The 26,045-nt window shown below is 48.9% G+C and overlaps 1 protein-coding gene across 2 annotated transcripts in view; it reads left to right on the top strand.

Moving 5' to 3' along the window:
- The first annotated feature begins 14,899 nt into the window (after positions 1–14,899).
- Hs3st3b1 (heparan sulfate (glucosamine) 3-O-sulfotransferase 3B1) overlaps positions 14,900–26,045 on the top strand; it is a 37,592-nt gene continuing 26,446 nt past the window's right edge. The window contains exon 1 of one of the 2 annotated variants that reach the window (NM_018805.2): positions 14,900–15,850. In NM_018805.2, the coding sequence (NP_061275.2) occupies positions 15,297–15,850 (554 nt within the window). In that variant the 5' untranslated portion in view covers positions 14,900–15,296. The remainder of the gene's footprint in view (positions 15,851–26,045) is intronic. The other variant, XM_030246160.1, reaches the window with a different exon arrangement.

Here is a 26,045-nt window from a genome sequence, read left to right as displayed (position 1 = left end):
CTTTGGGTTTTGCTCATTTGCTTTGATTGTTGAAGGCTGTAATTGTCCACTGAAAAACAACCATCACAAAAAACTACTTTCTAAGTCACTTTGCGGAAGACAATTACTCCTGTGTGGACCCTGGCCTCTTCTTTTAGCTTGTGTTTAGTCAATGTTTTGACATAGATTCCCTTGAATGGCTTGAAGTAAGTTGTGTACACAGAGTCCTGCTGCACACAAAGGAGAAGGGGACCTGTTGGTGTTTGCTGTTGACTTTGTTCTGGGACACTCCCTCACTCTCAGCAGGGATTGCGCTAAATGGCAGAGGAGCCTAAAACAAAATCCTAATGTCTTTTTGTTCTTTTCCAGCGCTGATTCACCTAGCCTGAGGCATGTGTGTGGCTCTCTAAATCCTGCCATACCTGTGGCTGATTTCCTAGCCCTTTGTTTCCGGCAGGCCCTGGGTGGTCTAACTGTAAGACCTGGCCCACTACATCTCTCTCAGGCATCTCTGAGTCTTTGGTTGGTCAGTCTGGTGTGGGTTTTGGGGGGAGATGTTTGTTTTATTTTGCTTGAGACAGAGTCTGCAGATTTGAGTCTCCATCTGTAGCGCAGGTTGGCCTCCTGCCCCTGCCTTTCTGTAATGTTGCAATCACGGGCAAATCTCAAGCACCTGCTGGTGTCTGTGGGGCTCTGGGATCCACCTCCAGCTTCGCTTCTCGAGAGATGCCCATGTTTCTGTCCACCAGAATGAAAGACCCATCCTTCAAGTTCCTCCAGATAAGTTAGAACAGAACTGCATGCTGGTTTGCTCCCCTTCATTCAAAGAAGCAGAGTCCCAAAGTGGGGCTCAGGCTGCTGCTCCTTCAAAACCAAGACTGCCAGCATGCTGGGGTTGGGGTGAGGGGTGGGGGGTGGGGCTCAGCTCAGTGGGGGGTGCCCCCAGATTTCCTACTGTTTTGAAGACAGGTGAGCATGCTTGCTATCATTTGTCATTCACATAATTAATGTAAAACATTGAACTGTTTCCAAACTTCTGACAGAGCTGGTTCTGTGTGCTTCTGTTTGTCTGTCTGTTCTACATCGTCATGGGGGGAAAAGACACCCTGCTTTGCCCCCTCCCTCTGGTTTGCCATTCTTCCACATCAAGAAAACCAAAGGCGATTCTGGGACATTCACTATGTGACTCTAAGCAAAAGAGACATCAGCACAAAGGAGAAAGATAGAGCCTCTGTCCATATACAGTGTCTTTTTCAAGGCCTTCATGGTACTACGAGGGGAGAAAGACTGACGGACTAGAATGATTGGAGCCATGGAGAATGGGGAAGCTGCTTTCCTGCAATCCCAAGGAAAGCCCCTTTGGGCTGGTCATGTGTGAGTGGGAGCAGGGAGCTGGGAAGCAAAGACCACATGAAGAGCACAGGTCAGTGGATGGCATCGTCCAAAGCCATGGTGGACAAAGATGCTCCTAAGATTGAAAGGCCACCAAGGAGGTGAAGGGCTAAGAAGAAGGAATGACAGGAGGTGGCCGAGGTGGCTGGATGAGAAGCTGTAAGTCAGGCAGGGAGTGACTGGTCCTTTGGCATAGTGCTAAGTGGAAAACTGACTTCAAGGTAGAATTTGGGGGGACCGGAAGGCAAAGATGGGGTGTGTCCTAGTCCAAGAGAGAAGCAAGGTGGTAAGAACTAGGGTGGAGGCAGGGGAGATGCAGATGTCCCTGGAAGTACTGAATGGAAATGCTGGCCTGGGCCTTCAGGAATGAAGGAAGGGTAAAAGAAAGGAAGGAGGGAAGGAAGGGAGGAGGGAAAAAAGAAAGAAGGGAAGGAAGGGAGAAGGGAAGGAAAGGAGGGAAGAAGGGACGGGAGGAAGGAGGGACAGGAGGAAGGAAGGGAAAGGGAAGGAAGGAAGGAAGGAAAAGGGAAGGAGGTAGGTAAGGAAGGAAGGAAGACGGGAGGGAGGGAAGGATACAGAAAGCTTTCGTTCTGATGGATGGTTTATGTTTGCACTTAATCTAAGGTCGAAAGCAGACTAGAAACTGGCATTGTGTCAACACTGATGGGTGTTCGGTCTTACTGGGATGCAGAAATCCAAGATGCTTGGTTGCCTTAATTATTTTCAGTTCTAGAAATTTGTTGAACACGTTCTGTAAGTCTTGGACTGGGCCAGGCAGTGGGGTGGGAAAGGGAATGCAGTTTCCAAAGAGACTACGAAGTCATTCCCTGGGTGATGAATCTAGACGTGTGTGTAAGGAAGAAAGGTCAACCAGGCAGAGACAGACTGGGTGGTAAAGTTGATCCACACAGCTCTGAGGGCCACTCCTGGTACTAGAGGCCCTTGGGTGCTGGGGACACCCCTGATGATCTGGGTGCCCTTCAAAAGTCACCTCCGCACTGGCAATGGCCTTCTCGTCTATGGGAGAAGCTTACATTCTGTGCACATGGGAGCCATTTCTGCTTTAATGCTCTCTTTTCCTCTGGACTTTGGGATCTGAAAAAAGGGGACAGGCTGTGTAGGCCACAGGCTGAAGGTCAAAACTCCACAGGTCTTGCCTGTAGTGCAGACCATGTTTGGCTAAATCATAACTGGCTCTGTGCACCTTCAAGTTCAGTTTCAAATTTGTAACATTTAAAGTCAATTACTGTTTGATCTACAGGTGACTCCCTGTGAATGCCAATCTGACAATCCCTAGCCTGCAAGGTACCCTAGCCTGCAAGGCTCAGCCCTGCAGCCCTCAACTTCAGAATAAATACAGTGAACAGGAGTTGCAAATTTGTCTTACATGAAAGCGACTCTCACCATGTCGATAGAAAGAGGAGGTAGATGGTGTTCTCAGGTATCAGCAAAAACGGAATTGGTTATGGGGCTGGAAAGGCAATTATTAGCAAAGCATTATTTCATGCTGCTTCTGTGAGGGAGGATATGAGATGGGGGGGGGAGGCTATGGGGGTTATGAGGTGTATGTGGAGGGTATGGTGTGTGGGGAGGATATGGTGTGTATGTGGGGGTATGGGGTATGTGGGAGAGATTGTGGTATAGGGAGGTAGAGGGTGGAGGGTATGGTGAGAGAGAGAGAGAGAGAGAGAATGTGGTGTACTCATATGTGCAGGTATGTGCATGTGGAAGGAAGCCAAAAGACCATCTGTTGATGTTGTTGGTTAGGAACATACACCTTTTGAGATATGGTTTCTCATTGACTGGGATCTTGCTGATTAGTCTAGGCTAGGCTGGCTGGCCAACGAGCTTCAGGATCTGTCTGTCTCTGCCTCGTCTGTTTTATGTGGGTTTGGAGGATCCATCTCAGGTCTTCATGCTTAGATGTAAGCAATTTACTGACTGTATCTCATTAGCTCCCACTGTTTATTTCCTAAAACAAACAAACAAACAAACAAACAAATTAAAGAAGCAAACCAGGAGGCCATTCTGAGTTTTCTGACCACGGGTTTATCCTTGTCACATCTTCGCTGTCTGAGCAGAGCCTCTGGAGGTTTAGAAACTGGACTGAACATCGAGAAGGGAAGCTTGCCATTCAGAACATAACCACTTCTCATGGGTGGCTCCTGACAGTCAGCCTTGAAGCTTCAGGCTCACACACTTACATCAGTGGAGTGCCAGGCACCTGTGTGTGACATAGGTCTCCCAAAAGTCCCAGGTTAAGGGACTCCCAGCACGATACAGAAAAGCACTGGGCAGGCTGAAGTCTGAGAACAGCCAAGTGTCTACAGGGCATTGTGTGATGTGGGGGAGACGGCAGCAATGGTAAGGGCAGGAACTCATCTATCTGTTTCTCCAGCTTGTTTGGCGACGTCCAGAGGGGGAAGGAGTGGGGAATGGAGAAGCAGTAAACCACATTAACAGTGGGAATGAAGGGGCCACAAACGTCTGTGGAAACCTCTGGACCCAGCAGCGCCTCAGCTAAGAGAGGAACTTAGCATCTGCACTTATTTTAAACCCTTATTATTTTATGTAAATGGTGTTTTGTCAGGATATATGTCTGTGTAGTTGTGTGTAGTATCCCTGGAGGCCAGAGGAGGGTGTTGGATTTCCTTGGAACTGGAGGTAAAGGTGATTGTGAGCTGCCATGTGAGTGCTGGGAATCAAAACTGGGTTCCCTAGAAACTAAGTGCTTTTAGCTTCTGAGCATCTTTGTAGCCCCAGAATCTGCATTTATTAAAGTCAAGCTGAGTGTAGGGTGGAGCTCTAGGACAGAGCCTAAATGCTCAAGGCCCTGAGTTTGATGCCCAGCAACACACACACACACACACACACACACACACACACACACACTAGCTGAAGAACATGGTGGCTTGTCAGAAATCCAAGACAACAAATTCCTGGCTACAAGGGGACTCTGGAGTAAATATACATCTCAAGACTCAGAAAGGAGGCTGGAGAGATGGCTCAGTGGTTAAGAGCACTGACTACTCTTCTAGAGGTCCTGAGTTCAAATCCCAGCAACCACATGGTGGCTCACAACCATCTGTAATGAGATCTGATGCCCTTGTCTGGTGTGTCTTAAAGACAGCTACAGTGTACTTCTTCTATATAATAAATAAATCTAAAAAAAAAAAAAAAAAAAAAGACTCAAAAAGGACCTCCAGTTTGAGTTCCATGGAATTGTTAGTTTGTGCTGACAGCCAGCAGGACATAAGTCGATAACTTCTTGCTGCCTTAAGCCACATCAGCTTGGAATGTTGGATACACAAATGCAGACCTTGGGGAGACATGTTCTAAGTGCCTCTGATGCCCCAGATACCTCTGAAGATTTTCTCTTCGATTAAAGCAACATGATTCCTTTTTTGCCAATAAGCAAATAGAATCTGGTTCAAAGACTTGCAAACTGCCACCTGCTACTTCAAAAGCTCCTTCAATTCCCTGAGCAATTTACTGAGGCATCTGGACTCCTGGGTGTGGCTCCACAGCTCGCTCTCTCTGTCTCTCTCTGTCTCTCTCTCTCAGTGTGTGTGTGTGTGTGTGTGTGTGTGTGTGTGTGTGTGTGTGTGAGGTTCTCAGTGAACACACCCTCTCAGGTAGAAGCCTTTGTGGCTATGGCGGTAGAAACAGAAGAGGGCTGATTTTGATGGTCTAAGTGTTTAAGGGCATGGGGAAAAACCTGGATTATGCTGGAGTGACAGGAAAAGCCTCACTGGTGGGTGGCCGTGCTGCTGAGTCTGCAACTTGTGTAAAGAAAGCATTCTTGGTGTCAGATTTATTAGGGAACCAAAACCAATGCCACGTTGAGAACTTCACACCCATGAGGACCACTGCCGCTAAAGAAACAGAATTCACTATGTAGCCCAGGCTAGCTTTGAACTCTTAATCCTTCTACCTCATCCTCTTGATTTCTGGCCCCGTGGCAGCAGGCTTTGGATTCTTGGTGGGGTGCAGATTACTTAAGTAGCACATACAAGATCTTGGCTCCAACCTCAAGTAACAAAAACAAATGAAAGAAAGAAGAAGAAGGAGAAGGAGAAGGAGAGAGAAGAAGAAGAAAAGAGATATAGAACAAGGTTCATGAAGCTGTAGAAAAGCTGGAACCCTTATATACTGTTGTGAGATTGAAAAATGGTGCATCCATTACTGAAAACAAATGTCATTCAGTTAAAAAAAATACAATAAAGACTAGGATAACTCAATGATTCTATTCCTGGGTATATGATTTCAAAAACTCAAATCAGTCTCGGTGAGATATTTGGTCCATGTTCTTAGAAGCATGATTCACAGGTGGAAAAGAAGTGGAAGCATCCCACATGTGCACTGATGCAAGACATACACTTTGTGAGAAGGGGCCAGTCAGACTGTCGCTTAGGAAGGGAGGGCATTCAGGAGGCTTTGTATTCAACTCTTCCTCTGAAAAACCAAAGATCGGTATGCACTACAGAGAGGCAATGGAATATTATATGGCCTGGAAATGAAGAGACGTAAATTATGACCCATGCTATAACATGGATAGACCTTGAGGATGATACTAAGTGAAACACAGGAGTCATTAAAGGACAAAGCTGAATGGCTGTCCTTGTGTGAAGATAGGCAGCGCAGTCGCATGCAGAGACACAATGGTGGCCTACAGCTGGGGATGGGATAGAAACTTTGTACATAATGAGATCATTTCACTTTTTCTAGATAAAAAGAACCCCAAGGCTTACAAATAATATGAACATAGTTGTGTAGGAAAAAATGGCCGAGATGTTGTTGCTCATTGGAGGTGAAGATAGGATTCCATGAAACAGCACTAGGATGCTTTTAGCACAAAGTAACTTTTGTGTTAGGCAACATCAATACCGACAAAAAAGAGTAATACAACAAAAGTCCATGAGTTCTAAATCTGCATTGGGGTGTAACAACAAACCCATCTTGGTTATGTAGAAGTTTTGATGTGTCAGTGAGAAATCCAAGTTGAATTGTTGTCATTCAGTTAGATGGTGTGATGGTTTGCATATGTTCAGCCTAGGGAGTAGCACTAATAGAAGGTGTGGCCCTGTTGGAGTAGGTGTGACCTTGTTGAAGTATGTGTCTCCTTGTTGGAGTAAGTGTTGCCTTGTTGGAGTAGGTGTGGCCTTGTTGGAGTAGGTGTGTGACTGTGGGTGTGGGCTTTATGACCCTCATCATAGCTACCTGGATAGTCAGTCTTCCACTATCAGCCTTCAAATGAAGATGTAGAAGTCTCAGCTCTGCCTCCACCATGCCTGTCTAGATGTGCCCTTGATGATAATGGACTGAACCGCTGAACCTGTAAGCCAGCTCCAATCAAATATTGTCTTTATAAGAGTTGCTTTGGTCATGGTGTTTGCTCACAGCAGTAAAACCCTAACTAAGACAGGTGTCTTCATCCAAACCTTGAAAATCAGGTCTAGGTTGCAGGGGCACATCAGGGTTCGTCAGAAAATGCAAAGTGTTTGGGCTAGGCAGAATCATACTGCATCCCCATGTAGTACAGCTCCTTCTGGTATTGGGGCTGGGGTACTTGTAAAGGTCTGGCTGCCTGAGCCTTGCAGCAAGTTTAGCGGTAAGCAAGCTTTTGCCTACTAGATGCAACAACCAACAAAATGTCCCCATATATTGTTAAATGTCACTAGAAAGAGGGTGAAGGTAAAATCTGTCCTGAGTGAGACAGGCTGAGCCAGGGAAAGGGGCTCAGGAGAGCTGGAAGAATATGGACATTTGGAAACAAGGGGACTATGACGAGAGGAAGGGCTGCAGACAGTGATGTAAGTCGAAAACAAAACCGGCTAAAGCCTGCAGTGTGGAGGAGACAGTGTGAAGCTGAACTCAGCGTGGATGGAAGAGTGTCTTCTGGCTTCCTTGGACTCTGGAAACATGCTATCTCAGACGTGTTCAGCTCCAAGATTCTCCTAAGAGAGAAGTAAGTAGCAGGGCTGGTCCTGGGGCTTAGTGGGAGAGCACAGAGCACTGTTGACCTGTTGACCACTCCATAGAATGACAACACTGCCTTCCCAAAGGCACACAGCAACAGAGGCTGCCCCTGGACTCAGGACTACCCCGCTGCAGGGCACAGCCTCAGTAAGCAGGAGGTATCCCCACTGAGGGGCCCAGGGAAGACAGAACAAAGCAGGGGACCTAGCAGAAAGAGGAGACATAGAAAGCAGAACTGTGACTAATAAATACAGTAATACATTCTGCAAGAAAGCCCTTAAGCCCAGGAGGGTGTGGCCTCTCAGCAGCACAGGTGAGGGAGTACCTAAGTAGGGCCAGCAAAAAGAACCACCCAGCTGCTATAGATGCACATGAAATAAACGCAACAATAGGGCTGTTGAGATGGCCCAGCGGGTAAGAGCACTGACTGCTCTTCCGAAGGTCCTGAGTTCAGATCCTAGCAACTGTATGGTGGCTCAGAACCACCCGTAATGAAATCTGACACCCTCTTCTGGTGCGTCTGAAGTCAGCTACAGTGTACTTATGTATAATAATAAATAAATCTTTGGGTCGGTGCAAGTGAGGACGACTAGAGCGAGTGGAGTTGACCAGAGCCAGCAGAGGTCATAAAAAAATTCAATTCCCAACAACCACATGAAGGCTTACAACCATCTGTACAGCTACAGTAAGTACAGTCACATACATAAAATAAATAAATAAATCTTTAAAAAAATAAAAAAAATGCAAGAGTAAATAGAGCAAGTAGAACAGAATGAATGCAGAGAGCTGCCATTCTGGTGATACGGCCACTGGCTGGAGACATGGCTGGGTAGCTAGGAGCACTGACTGCCCTCAGAGAGGACTCAAGTTCAGGTCCCCATACCCACATGGCAGCTTATACGTGTCTGTAGGGCCAGCTCCATGACACCGTTTTGTGGCCTCTGTTGGACACACTGTACATATACATACAGGCAAATACTCATACTCATAAAATTAAAATAAAATAAACCTTTGAAAAACAGTCCACCGTAATTGAAGATTTGATCCTTTAAACAGAAGAGTTTTATAGGTAGATAGAAGGAAATGAAGGACAGAGCGCCGTGTCAGACATACACCCCTGAGATCACATTTACGTGAGACAAATAATTTGAAAAAAAAAAAAGTTTCTTCTATACTTGAGGGTATGCTCTGTTCCAGTTTTCAGCTACTTCAAAATTCAATGACTTCAAAGCCCAGTGCTCAGAGGGTAAGGATGCTAGCTGCTGGGCATGAGAACCAAGATATGATACCTGGGACCCACATGGAAGAGGGAGAGAACCAATTCCTGAAAGTTGTCCTCAGACTTCCACATGAATGCTACGGCACGTGTGCATACTACCCCTGAATGAATGAATGAATGAATGAATGAATGAATGTAAAGCCTCAAGTTAGTGACTTCAAGTTACGATGATTTGTTTCATCATTAGGTGGTGGAACCATTCGGAAGCAGAGGCACTGGTAGGAGTCTGGTGGGTGTCCTCTTACAGTGGGGCCTCATTGCTTTCTCCTCTGGAGGGAGTGATGCTATATCTCAAGTGGCCAGAGAGATGGGGGAGGGGCCATGAGGCTGAAGCTTCATGGCTCCATCAGCTCCCAAGATCATGCATCTTTAATGACATAGGGTTAGGTACTGATGCTCAGGAAAACACAGAAGCCCCTGTAGTGACATCTGGGGAGAAAAAAAAAAAAAGAAATTATAAAGACGTTAAAAGTTCATGAAGGAGGGCAGTGTCGGAATACTGGTCTTTTAGGGCAGGAACCTGTTCTGTAGGTTCTTAATAATGATGGATTCTTGCCATTATCCACTTGTCAAACCTCACAGAATGTTCTACACTGAGGCCAAAGCCTAATGCAAACTGTGGGTCTTTAGTTAATACCCTATCAATACTGGCCATCAACCGTAACAATAGTGTAGCACTGAAGTTACCTATATACACAAACTGATAGGCCATGGTCACCCATGTCAGGGTAGAGTTGCTATTTAATACTCCCAGCTTTTAAAAATGAAGTGCAGGGCTGGAGAGATGTACCAGCGATTAAAAACACCTGTTGCTTGTTCCCAGCCCCCTCATGGTGGTTCATAACTATTTCTATCCACAGTTCCGGGAGGTCTGTTGCCTTCTTCTGACTTCCGTGGGCACCAGGCACCCACATGGTACATGTACATACATGCGGGCAAAACATTCAAACACATAAAAAATACATGTAGAGAACTGTATTAGACTGTGTACTTAGCAAGTATGGCTGTGTCTGGTTTGGTTCTGAAAGAGACATAATCTATATTTCTTGTACATTTGACTTTTTACTTTTTCAGGAGCTATGTGATTTTCCATCCTTAACAAGTAAAGGTAGTTCGACACAGATGAACTAACAGGTGCGAGGATAGAAACTGTACACAGATATTGCTGTGGAAACCGTATAGGAATAGGCCGGGGTTGCTGGTATGAACCATGCCAGAAATGGTAGGCACAGATGGGTCCCGTGAAGTGTGCAGGTGCCCTGTTCACCCTTCCCCAACTGCAGAAGGGTCAGGAAGCAAGTTTGGGCAGAGGGCAGAAGTGGAATTGAGACATGGGTCCACACCTTTCACCCTTTCCTGACCCCATAGGAGGCTCTGGAGCAGACATGATTTCAGCCAATCAGCAGAGGATGCCCTGTGACAGGACCGCCCTTAAGCCCCGCCCCACTGCTCTCTCTCTATAGGGACTCTGCAATCAGAAAAGGCAGCTGGATGAATAGCTTGCTCTCAGCTGGTTGTTGGGAAAGAGATATCCTTGGGCTAGAAAGTGCTTACTGGGCTCGCTCCAGGGAGCCCGCAGCTTCCTCTACAGTGAAAGCAGGGACAGAAGGCAAGGCGGACCTGTTGGAGAAGCTCAATGCCCTGCCGTCCATGTGGTCTCAGAGATGTTCCAGAAACCCTTGTCTTGTTGTAGAGTGTTAAAGCTCCCCCTCGCACTTTTTTAAATCGGGCACTCAAGAGGCAGAGGCAGGAGGATCTCTGTGAGTTCAAGACCAACCTGGTCTACAGAGTGAGTTCCAGGAGAGCCAGGACTACATACCTAGTGAGGCCATGTCTCAACAAACAAAACAAAACAAACAAAAGCCAAACAAACAAATAAAGAAAGCTTGTTTTAGACAGTGGGGAGCTGGGTGTCCTGTAGACACATAGTAGGGTTGTAGCACAACTTTGTCTCCATAGGAAGTTTCTAGTGGAAAAATTAAATGAGATTAGTTTTTTTTTTTTTTTTTTCAGACTTCTGTCCATCCATTAGTGAAGGGCATCCCCGGGAGAACCGAAGACAGAAGTGGTGGGGACGATGATGATGATGATGATGACGATGATGATGATGGTGTGTGTGTGTTTATATGTGGGGAGGGTCTGCTTCTAAGAGGAAGGGCTGAAGACAAATCTATGGCCTGATCTTCTGCGGCTCAGGAGAGCGACTTGACTTTGACTTTGACCAGTCCCGCAGGCAGGCAGGTAGCAGGGAGGCAGATTATAGAAGCAGTGCAGATCTGCTGGAGCACAGGTCAGTGTCCACACGGGAAGAATCACTCCTTCCAACTGGGAGGCCTGACGAAAGTATAATCACAGAACTCTTTAATCAGCCGGAGAGTCCCAGCTGTGAAGGTCTTCCACCTGAGAAGACCTCCTGGTAGGGCCTGCTGACAACCAAGCTATAGCTAGAGGACATCCTGACAGAAACTGTGACTTCCAGAGCAGGGAAACATCCATCCTGAAAGGCTCAGGAAATTCCTGGGTTCTCTCACTTCCCATGCCTTGCCCAGGTCTCCAGGGTACAGGGTAGGGTGGGCGGGGAGGACCCCGGCCCAGGGTGCTGTTCATGGTGCAGGAAAACTACGGAATCAGCGCATCACTTAACCCTCACGTCATAAATTCAATCTGAGCATCACACTTTTTTTCCCCCCTTATGAAATGAGAACTCGCATCCCTAGCGAGGCTGGCAGCTGAGTCACTCAAAGACCCCAGACTTTATTTACTCAGAATCCAGGCTCAGCTCTCCGTGGGGGCTGATGTTGCCTCTCACAGTGGGACTTGGGGACTGAAGCTTTTCTAGCCTATTGGTCAGCCACTGCCTCCACCCCTACCCCCCACCGCCATCTCCAGGAATTCCTTACCCATCCTCCCCATCCTATGCTTAGCTTCTAGGCTGCGGCGCCTATAGCCTTTTGGGGAAACAGAGAGGACACTGGCGCCTGTGACGTCCAGGAGGCGCCAGCAGCCTTAGGTGCCGAATCTAAGCCAAAGTTGAAGCCTCTCCGCCCCGCTCTGCTGAAACCAGATTGCCGCAGCCAACAGTCCAGCAGTAGCGCAGGTCGGAGCGCTCCCTGGTGGGCGGGCAGGGTACCCGCGGCCGCGCTCACAGCCAGTCCCTCCAGATCCGGCTCGCAGCTGCTCAGTTCCAGGGGCGGCAGAGCTGGCAGCGGGCAATGCAGAGGGTTCCGGTGGCAGGAACTGGGGCTCTGGGCCACCGGTTCAGGCCGCCCAGGAAATGCCTTCTCTGCCGTTCCGCCGGGACAAGCGGGGGATGGGAGGGCGAAGCCATCAGAAAGGAGGCGGGTCAGGCGCAGCTGCTAGGATGGAAGCCGGAGAGCGTGTTCTGCTGGAATCTTAGCTCAGGCCATTCCTTTTTAGAAAGTTTGGAGTCACAACAGGTTGCTAGCTACAGGACCCAGGGAAAGAAGGCAAGGACCACCACTGCCTTGCAGATTAGACTGGGTACTCGCTCTCATTAGGTAACCATGAATAAACGAACCCAAATAAGACATAAACCTCAGGTGTGCTGAAGCTGAATTCTCCCCTTAACATATTTTCCAAAGAGTAAGCATTGTGGATAAGTTTATTGGAGGGCATTTTTTTTTCTTTTTCTGGTTCTGGTGGTAGCACTTGTTGGATACCCAGGAACGATAGATAAAGGTAGGGGGTTCCAGTCAGATTGGCATCAGCTCTGCCCAAGATCGAATCTCAGGCTTCGCATTTGGTGTGTAAGGCCAAGCAAGAAATGGCATCTGCTGAGGTCTGAACGAGGGAAGCTATGGCACAGGAGTAACTCCCAAGTCACTCCAGGATAGCTCCTGGGGAGTTTGAAGGCCAAAGGACCAAAGCGTGCAGTCGCAGCCTGCAACTTGCTCCGAACTGCAAATTCTGACCCCGCCCACCCGCTGACCTTGGACGGCCGAGGCCCTGGCTTGGGGCATAGAGAGAACTCCCCTATTGTTCTCCGCAACCGGACCTAGTAGGCCAGGCTGCGATTTAGCCCTTAGGCGCTCAGCTCAGCGCCACACTTTTGGCAATTTCCGACGCCCACGTCTTTGCTTCCACTCGTTGGCTTCCTCCCTCCACCCCCGGAAAAAGAGACTCCAAATATATCCGGTGGTCTCGATGTGTAATCGCTCACTTAATGGCCTTTGCTAACCCACAGGACAGGGACCATTTCTATTTACACGTAGTCAGGCCTTCAGGGAGCCACGTGGGAACTGCAATTCACCACTTTCAAATCAGCAACTTCCTTCCCATCTAAATAACGAGAACTTGAAAAGGCGCCGGTCGGAGACCCTGATCTTTCCTTCTCGAACTGAAAACAAAAAGCCGGACTAGTGCTCAGAGATGCATTTGTTCCTACATTGACTGATTAACTTTTTTTTTTTTTTAATGAGGACTATTAAATCACTTCGAAGAACCCACATCTCAGCGACGGCGGTGGGGAGGGGTGTGGAAACCCTAGAAATCCTAACAGCTGCAATAAAGGAGAAGAAAGAAAAGTGTCCTCCGACTAAATGATTTCCCTCTCAACCGTTTTGTAGGAAATTGTCTTGGGCTAGACACATAGGGATGTCAAAAGAGTATAGCAAGAGCGCAGAGGTCCGGTGGCGGCCGCTCTGTCATCTTTGGTCACCGCTATGGCTAGGATGCACTTCAAATCCGAGGTGCACAACTCAAACCTACTTTTTTAGCTTGGCTCTACCGTCCGGAAGCCGGACCGTGGAGGAGCAGCAAGAGCTCTGGGCACTTGGGGACATTAATTCCGGGAGGGAGACAGTATGCACTCTGATTACCCCCACACTGTCTCAAATAGTTGAGTAAAGGGAGAAAGGATAAGATCGGTTCCGCTTCGCCCGCCGGTGCCCACCGGGAAGTGCAAGGCGCCTGTGGCCGCAGAGTGAGTCACCTCCTGCGTCCCCGCGGCCTGCACGGGGGTCGGAAGGAATGAAAATTCTGTCCCGGAACCGCACGCAGCCTGGCGTTGGAGGCCTTTCGGTCTTGCGGAAAATGGATTCCAGGCACCGAAAGGCTCTCAAGCCGCCACTTGGGTGAACGTCCCCATCCCGACTTTCCTAACTCCGATCGCCAGCGCAGAAATTTGGCCAGGCATCAGCGCCCGAGCTTCCCTCACCAGAGCTGACAGTTTCTGAGAAGACCCCTTTCCGGGCCGCCCCCCTGGACAAAGGTGCGAAACAAGGAAGCCTCGGAGTGGATTTTCACCATTAAATAAGTGCTAGTCACTACTCCTGAATTTACCCCATATCAACATTCGACTTAAAAAAAAGTTATTGGGGGAAAACGCCTAGGATTCAGTACAGAGTCATAGGTCAGAAACCCAACCAATCTTCTAAGCAGGGGCGGATGCCGGCTTAATTGTTTGTTCAAGAGAAAGAAGTTAGAACATCTATCAAATTAATGATGCCAAGGAACAGATACCCATATAAAACTCCGACATGTGACTTTAAGTTTCAACTAGTGTCTTTAAACTAAACAACCTTCCTTCTCTCTGTTCACCCCCCAGGCCTTTTCAGGAGAGTTTGGAAAGAGTGAGATAGTGTTTACGTCTGTCCCTATTAAGCGCCAGGCACAGGGAGACCATTCTGGACAATATTGAGAGAGCGGGAAAGTTAGTGACTTCCGCCGAGGTTTTCCCTACTTAAACTTCCTAAATCAGGGTCTGTTGGAGGCCCTTCCCTGAGCCCCGATTATGAAACTGGGTTTGCGGGTGGGGCTGGAAACACGTCTGGTCGGCTTTCCCTCTTCCATCCCTGTCTCTTTTCTGCAGCTTTTACACTCAGGAGCCGGATGGCGGGACCCTTGGATGAGGACTGGCATCTTTGTCACATAGGCAACTATAGCCAAGACTGGCCTCAGAAGCGAGTGTGGAAAAGCGCGCGTGTATAAGAGAGCGCCACTCAACCGGGTGGGACCTCTTTCAGCGTTGGGTCACTCCAGCATCCTCACCATCTGCTCCTGTCACCAGCCGATGGCCTCGCCTCCCTGAACCCGCCCCTTGAATTCTGAAGCCAATAGCAACCCCATACTGCTCTACCCCCCTTCGCGAACCCTTTCCACACCCCCACGTTCCGAGAGACGATTGGCTGTTTCGACTTGGGTGAAGCTCCGGCATTTGCATGCTGCTCGCGCCTCCTGGTAGGTAGCGCAGCCCGTCACTCGGAAGGCCGGGACCGCCCACTCCACCTCAGTGCTGGGCTCTCTTCCTGCGCAGTTCTCCGCCGCAGCCTCAGCGGGCAAGCGCCGGGGCTGCTCTCAATCTCCTGGCTGCGAGGAGGCAGCCCCGGCGAGCTGTCGTGCGCCCCGTCCAGAGTTACTGAGTGCGGGGCACAGCGTAACTGACAGCGCGTCTGCTCACAGTTCCCGTCGCCTGGACTTAGCTTTCCAACCCCGGCTTCTCGTGGGCATCATGTCAAGAGCCGTCGCCGCTGCAACCGCCGCCGCCACCCGGGGAAGAGCCGCAGCCTCGGCAGCCGCGCGCGCAGGAGGGCAATAAACCGAATCACTCCGGGCTCAAAGTGGCAGGGGACCGTCGCGGTGCTCTCTGTTCCGGCGGGACTCCTGCCATGTGCTGAGCCATGCCCCTGGCCGCGCCCGCGGGCCGCGTATGGGGCAGCGCCTGAGCGGCGGCCGGTCCTGTCTCGATGTCCCGGGCCGGTTCCTGCCGCAGCCGCCGCCGCCCCCGCCGCCGGTGAGGAGGAAGCTCGCGCTGCTCTTCGCCATGCTTTGCATCTGGCTGTACATGTTTTTGTACTCGTGCGCCGGCTCCTGTACCGCCGCTCCCGGCCTGCTGCTCCTGGGCTCGGGGTCCCGCGCTACTCACGCTCAGCCAGCCCTGGTCACAGCTCCGAATGAGACATCCCCTAAGATGCCCTTCCGGGCACCTCCGGCCAATTCGCTGGCTGCAGGCAAGGATAAGACAGTAGGCGCTGGGAGCCAGGAGGAGCAGAGTCCAGAGGCGCCGGACTCCCCCAGTCCCATCTCCAGCTTCTTCAGCGGCGCTGGGAGCAAGCAGCTGCCGCAGGCCATCATCATCGGGGTGAAGAAGGGCGGCACGCGGGCATTGCTGGAGTTCCTGCGCGTGCACCCCGACGTGCGCGCCGTGGGCGCCGAGCCCCACTTTTTCGACCGCAGCTACCACAAGGGTCTTGCCTGGTACCGGTGAGTTTCCTCTCCAGGGGCCGCTGCGCCGGCCGTGATCCCGACCGTGAGCCCCCACCGGCCGTTGCGCGTCAGGTGGGGAGGGAAGCAGGGGTACAACTTCCGTCAATTTAGGGCGGGCGGGGACCAAAGTGCGACCGCACATTGCTGGTGGACAGTTGGGGAGAAATCAGATGCTCCGGAGTAGGCTGAGACAGCCACCTACAGAAACTTTTAGCTTGGCACCGTTGGCTGGTATGCTGCGCCCTAGAACCATTTAGGTGATCTCTCCACAAAGACACCCACCCGGCAGCTACTGGGAAAGCGCCGGAGGAACCGGTTACCTTTTGGCTGTGGCCGCATCCCACGCGAATAACTCGGAGTGGTTAGGATTTTGTCTCTCTTGCAGCCAGGGACGCGGGGAGGAGTGTTGTGCGCCTCTGGGTCACAGCCTTTAACGAGCACCAACTGCTAGAGTCGCTTCTGCTGCCCAGATGGGGAGAGGGGCGCAGGCTAAGGCTCAGAGCCAAGGGTGTTTTGAGTCTAACTTTTTGTTACAATTCTTCTTGTTGCCGCAACCCGAAGGGGGTCTGACCCGCTCAGCTTGCGAGGCGCTTGTGCTAGGGAGGGTAACCGGGAGGCTGCGCGACTTTGCTGGCTGCGGCGCGCCGGGCGTGGAGCTGTGCTGGTCCCTGTCGGGCAAAGGCGCGCACTGCAGCGCGCAGCCTCTTTGAAGGCTTCTGGGCGCCCGAGGCGCTGCCGGCGCAGCCGCTTCGCCTTCCCGGTCTCGGTGCTGGGAGCGCCAAGACAAGGACGTGTATTTCTGCGGACCTGGTACATGTCCGACCTCAAAGAATATCCCTGGGCCATTGATTGAGAAATGAGGGTTGTTTCGGGGTCGTGGCTTCCGGCTGTGAGCCCAGTTCTAAAGGGACCGAGGCTCCCGGGTCACATTCACGACCTCTGCCCACTGCATCCCGGGCTGCTGGTTTGGTGTGAGTTGCTGGAGGGGTCACACCCCAGTTTCCGGAAACCCAGCCGGGTCCTCAGCGCTTTAGGTCATCACCCAGCATTAGCGTCTCCCTCGATTTTTTTCCCCCCAGACCCAATTACTTTCAAAGAGCATCAGGATTTCCGAAAACAAGGAGAAACACGAACCGAACCCGGCTCTCTGCCTCGACCATACTTTCTAGGACACGGATGGCGTGGCAAATAAAAGGGCCTGACCCTGAGGATTAAAGCAGCTTCCTTCCCAGCCTCTCTCGCCCCCTCCCCTTTGTTCTTTACTACTATTATTATTATTTTAAATTGGGAAGAGTTGCCCAAGTCTGGAGGTTTAAGCCAGCAGTGACGGTCTCCTTTCTCACAGTTCCCAGAACACTGCGGGCTAAGAATGGAGACTCCGGGTGCAACGCTCGGATTCTCGTCCGATGAGTCCTGGGTCTCATCCGGGCACTGGGAATAACTTGGATTCTGGCTGGGCCTGGAAGGGTGAATCCTTGGGTGCAGCCAGGAGCAGTTTACCACGGGGGCCTTCGCTATCTGTAGGCTGTTGCCATCGATGTGTTGTTGATGCCATTACCTCTTTGCCTCCACTCGTCCTGTACACAACGGGCTCCTGGGATAAGGTTCCGAGGACCTGGTGGCAGGCTAATCTTTAGAATCATTTCTGGCGGAGCCGAACCCGAGGCAGCCTGGGTCTTTTTTTTTTTTTTTTTTTTAACCAGACCCACTCGGGCTGGGTTGGTAGCAAGTGGCGGGCGAGTCGCTGAGCCCTTGAAGGTTTTAGAGGCACCTGGGGCAGGTGGTGGAAATCCCCACTGGAAGATTCACACAGAGGCGGCGGCAGAGGTGGCTGCCTCCACCTGCCACCGCCCTTGGGGCTCTGGAGGCCCTCGCTTCTCTTGGGCGGCGACGGAGAGCACAGCCGAAGAGCTTGGCGGGGACCGGCGACCCGAAACCGCGCCGCCAGCAGCCATGCGGGCCACCCGGGTTCCAACAGGCCGCGGGGGGCCGGGGTCCTTTTCCTTCGGAAGCCATAGGGAGGCACGGGCCTCGCGGCGGTGACCTGGTGATCTAGCTGCAGTAGCAGTAGCGCAAGTGTCCTGTCCGCGCGGCCTTCCCTGGCTGTCCCACCAGCGACCAGTGTGCCAGCAGAGTTACTGAATATTTTCTTAAAAGAAAAAAAAGTTAATGCTGTTTATTTAGAGCTTATAAATCATTTTAGACTGTTCGGAGTGCCTGGAGCAATGTAAGGACTTCACGATTTATTTGAAAGCAACCTTGAAAGTCTAAATCCAACAGGCTCAGGAGCCGCTGACCCAGAGGGCTGCAACTATCCCTTCCCGGCTGGAGTCCACCGGGCACTCAAGGCTGTGCTCCAAACCAGGCCTGTAGGGTCCCTCCTTCTCTGTCCCGAGATAGGCCACCCGCTGGAGAACAGCATAAATAATGATTAACTAGAATGTTGTTGCAAGGCACAATCTTGGTTAAAACAAGTCCTCAAAGCCGAAGTGTGAGCAAGGCGAGGCGCTTTTAAGGCCTTTGAGACAAAATGGGAGGGTGTGTGGAATGGATGGTTGAGTTCTGGGGTCAGCGGGCAATCGGTTGTAGAATGAGGGTCGTGGCTGTGTCTGAGCGAGTTGTTAATGAGTTTAATGGGTTAATACACAGACCTGCCAGGGGCCCAGAGCCTCGTGGATTTTCCTGGATGCCAGGGAATTTGCAGTCCTTACAGCTCCCTACCAATGCACCATCAGCCAACGTGGGGGTGGGGGTGGGGGTGGGGTAGGGTGTGTGGCAGAATCCTGGGAGGTCAGAGCCTGCTTTGGTGGCAACTTGGAGCCGACCCTGCTGCCTCCACCACCCAAGTTTGCAAAATCGAAGCTAATATGAGCTAGTTCCAGTCTGTTTGAGGCCCAGTTTGTCCAGAGTTCTGAGCTGACTTTCCAGTTCATATCCAGGGTTCTCTGATCACTTTCCAAACTTAGTGATGTCTAAGGGGCTCATGGGGCTGTGGTGTCTGAGAGGATTGGGGTTAGGAGACCAGAAATTTACAGGCCTTGGAGCAAGCCACCAGCCGGCCTGGTATAAAGATTTAAACTGACAGAGAGACATTGATGTTTTTAAAAAGGATTTCTTCTTGATCCAGCTCAAGTTTTTGTAAATTTCCAAGAATTTGATGACCAGAGTTTAGGAGTTAAGTTAGTCAGACTTTATATGATTGTCATTTGCTCCACAGTAGTGGGAACTTCTTTCAGGTCCCCTTTCAATTTCTGTTGTACAAAATAAGCGGCAGAGGGGGGTGGGGGTAGGGAGTGGGGGGGGGCGGGGAGTGAGTGGGGGTGTCGATCTCTGTGGGTGTGTGTATGTGTGTGACTCGCTCTGTGTGTGTGTTTGTGTCTGTGTGTGTGTGGTTTAACAATACTGTTAAAATGTACTAAACATTTGTTCCAGGCACTGTTTCAAGTGTTATGGTTAGCTGATTTAATCCTCATTACCATCCTGTGAAGTGGATACTTTGACAGGTGACGAAACACAGGCCGGAACAGAGAGGTTAATCAACTTGCTCAAAGTCTCACAGCTAGAAAGTGACAAGAGTTCTTCCAACAGGACAGCCTTCTGTGCCAGGCTCCCTGACTTTAGTGACTAAAACGTGCTGTTAGTCATGTGTAATTCTTCAAAGTGATGTCTGCTCTAATAGTGTTTGAAGGTTTCCTGCCTACCTCCGGTGGCCCCCGTGCCGAGTGCCCACTTTGTCATTTATCTTAAAACCTTTGTAATGTGGGGACAATTGACTGGGAATCATCTTGCACTGGTTTCTAACTAGATGAGGATAATCATACCACTCTGGCACTTTTATTTCTCTGCACAGAACAGCTAGAATCAAAGGAGTCATTAAAATGACAAAAATAGCCCTCAAGTATAGTGGTTGAAAAAACAGCCAGTGTCTCCTGGAGGAAACGGTTTATTCAATGCCATTTGCCCTTTTCAGGCTGGGAGGCCCAGGTTAAGTGACATCTTCCTAAGCTCTTTGGAATTAATTTGTTCATTTAAAACGATAGAATGATCCCAAGTGGAGAACGACACCGTGATTACTTTGTGCTCATTAATCAGAAGGCAGATGTGGCTAGAACTCCAGGTTTTCCTAGAGATACTAAAATCCAGTAATAAATGTCTCCCAATGACAGCTGAAAACAGTAATTTCCTCTATATTTTTAGCTGATCTCCTACCTCCACAAGCCTAGTTGGTTTCTAAAAACTTGGTGGCCAGTCTTGACTTCCCTGGAGGCTCTGATCTCACTGGGGATAATCTGTTCCTAAATAATTGTTCTTAGGGTTCTGGTGTTTAACACAAGTCCACGGCTCACTTCCAGGCTGCTGGGAGAAGGTCAGCCATTCACATTGAGATGCAACAATTTGAAACACAAACCATTATGTTAGAATGCTGTCAAGATTTACCAGCAGCACTGTGTAGCATGTGTTGAGCTCTGTTTTTAATTAGGCCCCTAAATTACACCATAAAATGGTTGATTAATCTTTTACAAGTTGGGGGGCAAATATAACATAAATTAACCTAATCATAAGTGTTTTCCCAGATGCTGAGTTAATAAAATTGTCAATATTTAATAGTGGCCTATTAGTTTTAGATAAATAAAATGCCAAAATGTATGAATTAAATTGCATTTATTATCTTTCAAGTGGTAGGTTATTATCCAGCAGGTCTGTCTCTGAAAATGAGTTTTGAGTTCTTATCTTAGGAGACATTCTTAAAAGATAGGCTGCTACTACAGTAAATAGAAATTAAATGCTGGCTACAGTAGATTTTGTTTTTTTTTAAAGGAATCTGCTCATTAAAAAAGCAGTAGTTTAATGTCCACTAATAATGACAAGATGTATTCTCCCAGTCTGCAGTCTCCCATTTGCCTCTGCAAAGCGATCTTACACATCTCTTGTTTCTTTGATTTTTTTTTAATGTTTTGATAACCAGCACCTCACAAATTCTCGTTCTAAATAGGCATGCTTCCGTCTAAACCCTTCAGTTTAAAACAAATTTAACACAAGGTTTTCTTTTTTTTCTACAAAATGACTATTCAAGTCACTAAAACTATTTACAATAAGTTCACTAGGAATAAAAAATAAGCAAATAAATAAATAAACAAATAAAGCAAAACAAACACCACTGGCAGCTCTGAGGTTAGAGGTGCTGTTTTTACCAAGCCTCAAAACTGAAGCCCAGGACCAAGACAGCTTACCCACTGCTCTGGGCCGTTTGGAATGTTCTGTGTTCTCACTCTGTGAACATGGAAGTTAAACTGATGGACAGAAGCACAAAATGCCCACCCTACAGGCACAGCACAACAGCTTCTATTGCTATAAAGAGAGCTTCATCGGAACTTCACCTCTCACGTCAGTCAACAAGACTATTTCAGAGAGTAAGAGAAACTTAAGGGCGGGGCTGGTGGGAGAGGCTCCACTCCCCCAAGTACATGGCATAGTGTCAAGGGTAATGAGAGCCTATCCTGCCTTCCTCAACTGACAAGAAAGAAGAGATGGGGTACCAGTGTCATTGAAGACCAGAAAAGTTTTTTTATACTTAAATCGTTACCTTGTTAGGACTGTCTTATTCCTTGTTCTCCAAGACTATCCAAACTCAAATAAAAACGGCTGCTTCTGCATGCCAGACTAGTTCTTCTGGCCCAGAGATAGGGGAGGTTAGCTGTGAGAAGCAACAATTATTCTTAGTAACTTGATAGTAAATTCCATTATAGCCAAGAGGCTAAGTGTTACAACATCCCTGCGGCTCAAGAACCCCACAGCAAAGTTTTGTGCAGAGGAGGAGTGGCTTTCTCTATTTAAAATTCTTTTATATCTGCACCTCACACACTCGGCGGGTCGTTTGACAAATATTTAGAAAATAGTTTGTTATTGACTCACTCAAAAACTTGCTTCCCTGTGACGTGTAAGAAGCATGGCTAAATGAAGCTGTACTGCTCCATCTTTGCCCCCACAACAATATGATGTTCTGTAGAACAGCAGGGAGAATCCAGTTAACAATAGTATATTATAGAACAGAATAGGAGAACGTCTATGTACCCACCACGAAGGGATGATAAAAGATTAAGGTGATGGATATGCTAATGATCCCAAGACTATACAGGAATTAAGACATCACATTCCAACCACAAGACTACTACAAACAGTTCCAGTCCAAAAAAAAAAAAAAAAATCAAGCTTAAAATTAAGTGAGTCATGGAAATAGACGTGATTGATATCTAGTCCTGTAAATAGACCTTTGTAAAGAGGAGTTGGCTTTTCTCAATATTTAAAAGGACATGCAGTGTGTTACAATGAGATATTTTCCTTGTAAGCCTGGCGGATTCATGAAACTTGAGCGCCCCTGTTTATAGCAGGCCTCTGGCACTTCAGCTCAGCCAGACTGCTTTGAGTCGCCTTGGAGGAGAGACCTTGACCATTCCATCTGTGTTCGTCCGCGAGTTGGTGGGGCGCAGGATACAGAATTTCTGGGTTCCAGGATTTGCCACAAACCACCCTGCAACCTTATATTAAACCAGAAAAAAAAATTTTAAAGGAGTTTCTGGGCATTGAGATTAGGAGTAGCCAGTGAAAAGTGAAAAAAAAAAAATACCCGGAGAAGCCGAAAGAAGCCGCTTGCCACACCCTCTCCTGATATAAGGGTGGAGTCTCCCCCTCACCAGCCCTGGTGACATAAGTGTGCAATAGGGCCCACGCCTGCTGGCCGCTGCCACGCGTGCGCTTCTGGCGGGTCCTCACCTGTGGGGTTGAGCTGCCTCGGCCCGCGCTGATTGGTTCTAGGGACTGCCCGGAGACCAATGGCAACGGACCTGTACGGAGCTCCGCCCACGGGCTTTCTCCGAGCGATTCTGTATGCCCAACTCTAGCCTCTTGTTAACCTTACTTCTCTGTATTAGACTCGGCTTTAGAGGCTCCTGCTCTGCGGGGTCAGCCTTCAAGACACCAGCCTGCAAGCATTCAGTGGAAACTAACTTCATTTTGACCTGGGGAGAGGGGAGGAGTTGTTTCCTTATGGTGGTGCTGGGGAAAAAAAAAGCAAGATTTATTCCGTTCTTCCTGCACAAAAGTGCACTCTATCAGGAAAGCTGACACAATTAGAGACGCCCATCTCTTCCAGACCCCTCCCAGAGCCTTCTGGAAACTGGTCCTTATTCAGTCCAGCCCTTACTCTTGGCTGGCTGTTTGGCTAGTCCCTGGAGTCCTCCCATATGATTGTTCCAGAGGCTCCAGGCATTTAGCATATGCCAGCTCCACCAGTTAACACAGATACACAAAGAAGAAACATCCTGTTTCCACCCACGAGCTTCTCAGAAGCCCCAAATGGGTGGGTATGTGTGTGTTGGAGGGGGCGCAGCAAAGCTTACTTCTGAGGCCAAGCCCAGTTAAGTCACCCAGGCTGTCCTATACCTTGGGGGTCCTTCTGGCAGCTGAGTAATTTGGATTAGAGGCGTGTGTCACCAGGTTCAGTGAATAATGCACTCTTATAAATTGTATTTAAGCCCCTCCCTCAACTGATCAGACAAGGGCGTATTTATTGAGCGAGCACTTGTGATAAAAAAAGATAAGACTTCATTTTCTGGAGCACTTTGTTTATTTTCTGGAACAAGTGTGATGCACAGAGCACGGACCCTCACTTCTACATAGCATTCTCCCAAGACCCTCTCTTCAGCAATGGAGTTTGGGCATACAGGTCTTCACTCAGGCCCTGGTTCGAATCACAGCGCTGGAATAAGGGCCTCTGCCACCAGCCCGGCTTTTTATAGGAGTTTGGCAGCCTGTAAACATGCCGCCAGTGTTGATGTGGACCGCAAACAGAGTCCAGATATGGTGCTACTATGGCAAAGAGTCCCTCCCGCTGGGTAGCCCCTCTCAGCTGTACTGGGCATGGAAGACAGTGTTGTCCATCTCTGCCCCTATCCCTTGTCATCATATAAAGAGCCTGTTTCCTTCATTTGTAACCTGGCATAGGACAGAGCAATATGCCCTGTTCCATATCAAGAATATACTTTCATAGTGCAATTTCCACAGCCCCGTTCCTCACAGACAGACATTCTAAATGAGGTTGTTCCTCACAAACAGACATTCTGAAAGAGGTTGTTCTTCACAAACAGACATTCTGAAAGAGTTATTCCTCACAGACAGACATTCTGAATGAGGTTGTTCCTCACAGACAGACATTCTGAAAGAGGTTGTTCCTCACAGACAGACATTCTGAATGAGGTTGTTCCTCACAGACAGACATTCTGAAAGAGTTGTTCCTCACAGACAGACATTCTGAATGAGGTTGTTCCTCACAGACAGACATTCTGAATGAGGTTGTTCCTCACAGACAGACATTCTGAATGAGGTTTTTCCTCATAGACATTCTGAAAGAGGTTGTTCCTCACAGACAGACATTCTGAAAGAGGTTGTTCCTCACAGTCAGACATTCTGAAAGAGGTTGTTCCTCACAGACAGACATTCTGAATGAGATTTGCCATCTGTTTTCATCCACTTCAATTCATTTGCATTTTGAATCTTTGTAGCCATCCTGGGACAGGTCTGCTTAGCCTTACCCGAGTCAGTTTCAGTGAGAAATTTTTGTTTTTAATTTTTACTTTTTTACTTCTCTAATAGAATTCTCCCACCTGTTGTTGTTAAGTCTTAAGGTCGGTCCTTTGCTACAGACACTTTGTATCTGAGAAAGTCACCTGTCTCTAATGCCAGTATCCTCTCATACAGCTGAGGCTGGGCCCAACAGTGTGGCAGAACCAATGATACACTGTGTGTGTGTGTGTGTGTGTGTGTGTGTGTAGCCTCATACCTCCCACCCTGTCACACAGAGCTGCCACACATAGAGTGTTGTGAGCTTGTGGTGTTTTACAGAGCACACTGGCCCGTTCTCTGTTCAGTGAGCTCTCTGGCTTAAGTTATTAGAATCGTGAGTATCTAATTGTGTGTGTGTGTGAGAGAGATGATATATGTGACACATATAAATATATGTTTAATTTATTTAGCCTAGCATTTGCTCTTGAGCCAGAATCCTGCATCTTGTTTTCATTCATATCACCCACGTCATCTTGTGAAGTGATGGTTTGGATGCTGATTTGGAGTGTGTTGGTGGAGCAAACCTCTGAGCTCTCTTGAGCCTATTTGACCTCCTGATCTTTGTTTTCTGTCTCTGCTTTTGCCCCTCTTCCCTCCATCTTTACTCTAGGAACCTGGATTTGGTTGAATCAAATCCTATATATAAATCTACCTCCTGGGGTGTCTGCTCAGACCTAATAGGGCTGCATCCTCCAAGATGTTTGCTATGAAATGAACAATAAAGAAGGAGAAGCAATCGACTGTAAATCAAAGGCAGGATTAGGAAGTGGCCAAGGATGAGGAGTGGGAAACAGTCTTGCTAGTGAGTGTTTCAAGTCAGGTCTTGCCACCAGCTTCTTCAGCAGGCCTCCCCTGCCTGTTGTTCCCCTGAGCAGGCTAATTGCAGGTTCGGCTTCCACGGAGCAGCTTAGGTCTGCTTTCAAAGGCGAGTGTTTTGAGTCCTGGTGGTGTTTACAGAGCAGGATATTTGCCTGTGTTGGAAAAGATGGAGCTAGTCTCTGACCTGCTCAGCTCTGTACTCCTGAGGTCTGTGTGTGTTTTGTCCTGACCCCAAGATCATTGTTGTTCCTGGATGCAGCACTGAAGTCTTCACTAAATAATGTGAACAACACTTAGAAACGTCAGCAGCCTGGGGCTGGAAACAAAGCCAGTAACTTTAAAAGGAGGAGGGGGAGGGAGAGGGGGAGGAGGAGGAGGAGGAAGAGGAGGAGGAGGAGAGCACATGTTCTGTCTTTGTGTTTGCAGTCACAGAGATACTGAAAGGCACCCTGAGACCCACAGCACGGGAAACAGAGGAGCCCTCTGGATTAAGTGTCATTAGGACAGGAGGCAGGTGGGACCTTTTAGCTGAAGAACTTGGGGTTGATTACTGCTGATGTACACTTAGGTTTCAGGGGTGTCTGAATTTCAGCCTGCTGGGGTCACCTTATCTCCTGGCTCACTGTCTCGGGTAGGCTCCTCCCACTTAGTGACATTCTCCAACCTGCCAGAATGCCCACCCCACCTCTCAGAGGCAGGCATTTGGCAGAGCCAGTCCACAGGGCAGAGAGCGAGCAGCCTGGCACACAGTGGG

Source organism: Mus musculus, chromosome 11, assembly GCF_000001635.26.
Source record: "Mus musculus strain C57BL/6J chromosome 11, GRCm38.p6 C57BL/6J".
Lineage (NCBI taxonomy): Eukaryota > Metazoa > Chordata > Mammalia > Rodentia > Muridae > Mus > Mus musculus.
The sequence above is the reverse complement of the archived record's forward strand: the minus strand, read 5'-3'. Positions and strand labels throughout refer to the sequence as shown.